The 5,143-nt window shown below is 32.4% G+C and overlaps 1 protein-coding gene across 1 annotated transcript; it reads left to right on the plus strand.

Annotated features, from left to right (window-relative positions):
- The first annotated feature begins 656 nt into the window (after nucleotides 1-656).
- Nucleotides 657-2,139, plus strand: LOC11437617 (endochitinase). The gene is made up of 3 exons (XM_003629144.4): nucleotides 657-1,136; nucleotides 1,310-1,460; nucleotides 1,624-2,139. The coding sequence occupies exons 1-3, from the start codon at nucleotides 695-697 to the stop codon at nucleotides 1,991-1,993; spliced, it is 963 nt and encodes a 320-aa protein (XP_003629192.1). The 5' UTR covers nucleotides 657-694; the 3' UTR covers nucleotides 1,994-2,139.
- The last annotated feature ends 3,004 nt before the right edge of the window (nucleotides 2,140-5,143 follow it).

Raw genomic sequence — 5,143 nt, forward strand, 5'->3', positions numbered from 1 at the left:
AATTCGTCAAAGTGTCCAATGCCTCAAGACTAAGGCAAGGACAATCTCAATTAGTCAAGGACAATCTCATTGAGCCCAACTTGGTCTATTAAATAAATTCACCCATCCGGTTGATGAAAGAAAGTTTTACGTGATCATAAGATTTGTTGCATTTATACACATGCAATAAAAAATAGAAGAAAAAAGAAATAAATAATATTTTTTTATGTCTATGTAATTTTTATTTAAAGTTGCGACTATTCAATTATTTTTCGTTTCGAGTTAACCATGTCATTGAAAGCAGGATTCTTAATTTGAGCCTAAGAAATAATTGTTATTAAGGTTTAGTTATAATATGTTTGATTGTAAAATTGTTTTAGAGATAGACAAACTCGGGGTAAGAGACAAAACTAAATTGTTCAATATTATGAAAGTTTGCCGTGTTTTGTTCTGCCTTATGTTGTAATGTTTTGTCTAGTACATCATTTTAACGAATCAAATGCACCCTAAACCTTCTACTTACTGTAGTCACACTAATCAGTAGGTAATTTGAAACTTGAAGCTTCATTGTGTAAAATAAAGTCAAGGGGACAAAAAGTTGTCAAATTTGAAAATAAGTACGTAAAATCAATTAATCCTATCATAGCTGATCTATATAAATAAACATCTTCCCTCATTCATTTCAACACCAAAGCAACTTTGTACTATTAAAAAAATGGGAAGTACTACAAAATTATCTTGCTTGATACTATGTTTACTAGCTTTCTTTCTTGGATCCAAAGCTCAGCAATGTGGTAGACAAGCTAATGGAGCTGTTTGTGCGAATAGGCTATGTTGCAGCCAATTTGGTTATTGTGGCAACACTGCTGATTACTGTGGAGCTGGTTGTCAGAGCCAGTGTACTTCAAACCCGACACCGACACCAACAACACCAACACCTAGTGGTGGTGATGTTGGAAGTCTTATTTCTTCTTCGATGTTTGATGAAATGCTTAAATATCGAAATGATCCACGGTGTGCTGCACGTGGATTTTATTCCTACGATAGTTTCATAACTGCTGCTAGATCTTTTAACGGATTTGGTACTACTGGTGATGAAAACACCCGTAAGCGCGAAGTTGCTGCTTTCTTAGGTCAAACTTCTCATGAAACTACAGGTATATTTCTTATATTCTAACTTTTTGTTTAGATAATTGGATATGTTAATTAACTTTATAGAGAGTATGTTTGTTTTGAATTTTGGATATTTATACATCATATTCATACATTTAAATTTTTGCAAGAAGTCACAATCAATAGTGTTTGAGGTCAAATGTTTTTGAGAATGTAGGAGGGTGGCCAACTGCACCTGACGGTCCATACGCGTGGGGATATTGCTTTGTGAATGAACGCAATCCCCCGAGTGACTATTGTTCACCCGGAACTTGGCCATGTGCTCCTGGTAAAAGATACTACGGCAGAGGACCAATTCAACTCACTCAGTAAGCTTCTTTCATCTTCATGCCTCTAGCATTTCAAACCATACCCCCATCTAAATATCAAACCATGTTATTTTATTTTTCTTAACATAATGAATTAACATTGATTTCTAGTTATAGATATGAGTGTTTAGTGAACTAATGGGATGTTGATCCTTTATCACAGCAACTACAATTATGGTCCAGCCGGTAGAGCCATTAATCAAGATTTGATAAACAATCCGGATTTAGTGTCCTCAAACCCATCTGTGTCATTCAGGACAGCCCTATGGTTTTGGATGACCCCACAGGGAAACAAACCATCAAGCCATGATGTGATTACTGGAAGATGGACGCCATCTGATGCTGACAGGTCAGCAAGGAGGGTACCCGGATATGGCGTGATCACCAACATAATCAACGGCGGGCTTGAATGTGGACGCGGTCAGGATCCTCGGGTCGAAGACCGGATCGGGTTTTATAAAAGATATTGTCAATTGTTGAGAACGACTACCGGTGATAACTTGGATTGCTACAATCAAAGGCCATTTGCTTAAGCCAATTACCTATGTTAATGTTATAATAGAAAGTAATAAAGGGATGTTGTTCAATAAAAAAACGTAATAAAGGAATCACAGTGAATGATCCTACATGTAACCGAAATCTTCTTGCTCAATAAAACAACTTCTATATAGTTTTATGACTAAGGTATTGTTGATGAATACTTATAATTTTGTAGCCGTTGAAGGTGACAAAAACACAAGAATGGGGGTTGAATTGTGTTGGTTTTTTTTTTTTTTTTCCTAAGCTGAAAACACTGATCAGAAGCAGATAGAGTTCTACTTCTGAAGTGATGTTCAGAGACTAAAACCAAAATGAGGCATATTTGTAGGGATCAAAACTATATTTTAGCCTTTTTTTTATATATAAAATATCGTTTGTAATTTACACGTTAAATTTCTATAAAATATCGTTAATAATCTACACACTTTAGCGTAATAAAAAAACGGAAAGATTAACACATGAATGCTCATTTTCGCGAGTATCTTATAATTATTGTACGTAAAAAAATTCCCACATGCTACATCCGTATAAAATCCGACATATGTAAAAAAAATAGGCTTAAATGCTCTTTTGGTCCCTTAACTATTTAATTGGTATCGCTTTGGTCCCTTAACTAAAAAAAAGATTGTTTGAGGATTTTAAGTTTTTTTTTTAGGCTCGTTTTGGTCCCTTCTGTTAGGTTTCCGTTAGTTTTAATAAAAAACGTTAAGTGTGGACACGTGTCACCTTGTCATTTGGCTCTAAGTTTTTTTTTTTACAAAAAAATAAAAAATTTAAATATATATTTTATTTTTTTGTAAAAAATTTCAGAACCAATGACAAGGTGACACATGTTAACTCTGGGACACGTGTTACTTTGTCATTGGCTTTGGGATTTTTTAAAAAAAAAAATAATTTTTTTTTGTAAAAAAAAAAACTCAGAGCCAATGACAAGGTGACACGTATCTAGGAGTTAACTTTTTTTTAAAACCCTAACGGAAACCTAAGAGAAGGGACCAAAACGAGACTAAAAAAAAACTTAAAATCCTCAAACAATCTTTTTTTTAGTTAAGGGATCAAAGCGATATCAATTAAATAGTTAAGGGACCAAAAAAGCATTTAAGCCAAAAAAATAAGTTATTTTCCCATAAGATCCTTTTTTAAAGTAATTATATTAGCTAGACATGTGTCGAGGACTGAGTGTAAGTATATTTTTTAAGCAAAATTTGAACATTAATTCGCATCCTTCCTTTAGACCAAACTCGTAAGTGTCCTCGTAAGCTTAACTCAGTTGATAGGGATAATATATAATACATGCAAGGTTGGATTCGAACCTCGGTCACCACAAAAAAAAAGTCCAAACTTGTAAGTTGTAAAAACGTTATTTTACACCACTGCATTCAACATAAAAAGAGTATAAAATCTCTAACGCAGTACTATATGTTTACTTTGATGACATAATTAAGTTTTGATTAGTTCAAATTAACATGATCACATGCAAGCACGGGACACTCAGATTATAAGAAGAAATTTTAAGGACTTCTACTCGCATCAGAAGAGACTTTCTTAATTAGTCACACCACTTCCACATGGACATTGTGTTTATACTTTATTATAGAATGTAAGAGAATGTGACTACCGTGAATTTTGAATCTAATCACTAGTCATTGCCCCCCTCAGACCTATTGCCACCCTCTCTTTAGCAAGACATGCACACATGACATGAGAATTAGTGTGTCATTCTTATTCCACTTTAATCATTCTTAGTATTTAATAATTCCATGTCTTGAACTTTAATACTTCTTTTTTCTCTCTGTATTTTCGAAATGCGAATCCTTATATTTTAGGCTAAATATCATTTGCGGTTTTTTAAGTTAGATGATTATAATAAGTTAGTTTTTTAAGTTTTTTTTGTTATGGATTGGTCCTTTAAGTCATAAAATATTTGCACTATTATCTTAATTTAACCAAACTCCGTCAAAAAGTGTTTGTGTGGGTGTTTAATGTTAAGTTGATTTGTCCAAATTCACCGCTCTCAAAACTAGGGCACATAGTTGTGTTATTCGGTCTTCATTCAAAACAAAATTGATTGATTACTTGATCTATAATATTGTTTTTAAAATAATTATCTGTAAAATTAGGCTTGAATTCAAAAATAAGAAGAGTAAAATGTGTACAAGTAATCATGTTTGATGTCATAAGCACTTTAGAATCTACCATCTTAATGTTAAATGGTCTAAATGTTAAATGGTCTATAAACACTTTTTAATGAAGTTGGCTGAAAAGATAGATGAGAGTGCAAATATTTTATGACTTAAAAAAATCAATTTGTAACAAAAAATAACATAAATGACCAATTGATAAAAAAAAATAAAAAATATTAAAGAACTAATATGTTATAAACATATAATTCAAAGAACCGCATGAGGTATTTGACCTATATTTTATACATGGACTTTAGAGCTGTTATAGAAAAATAAAAGTTGGTAATGACTAACATAAATTTATATCCATTGGCCGAGCAAGATTTTTTTTTTCTTCGAGTGGACCACTAAAATAAACTAAAATATACAAACACAAAATTTAAGTTGTAATAAGCATTTTTATAAAGTAAATTGTTATTTGATGCTTTGTTTAATCTTTAAGCTTATTGTTCACCAATATATAATTTATTAATATATTATTCTGCAAGATGAGTATGAAAAAATGATTGTTGAGAGGGATTCATAGAGGCACCAGGGGATGATGTTTTTAGTCATCAAAGTGACAACATTATCTTCGTAGATGTTTTTGGAGGAGTGGACAATAAGGGACATGTATATGGTTTGGGCTCGAAAACATGAAAATACAAGTCGTCTAGATCTTCCACATCTAACGACATCTCTCAATCTAAATATGAACAAATGAGTGCTGAAAATGCATCTCTGAAATAACCATTGAAGACTCGTGAGGAATTGATATGTCCATTGCAGGAAGATTCACGTTGACATAGGTAGAAATTGACTAAATTTATGGAAAGATTTTCTCAAGATCATCTACCTCCACCTCCGTTGACTTGATATATATAGTATATGGTATGTTGAGAGTTTGATTGAAAACTTAGTCTCAAGAACAATGTGTTAGTACAAGTACCATTAAAAAAATGTTGAAAAATGTTTCTTATG

The sequence above is a fragment of the Medicago truncatula genome, chromosome 8, assembly GCF_003473485.1.
Source record: "Medicago truncatula cultivar Jemalong A17 chromosome 8, MtrunA17r5.0-ANR, whole genome shotgun sequence".
Classification (NCBI taxonomy): domain Eukaryota; kingdom Viridiplantae; phylum Streptophyta; class Magnoliopsida; order Fabales; family Fabaceae; genus Medicago; species Medicago truncatula.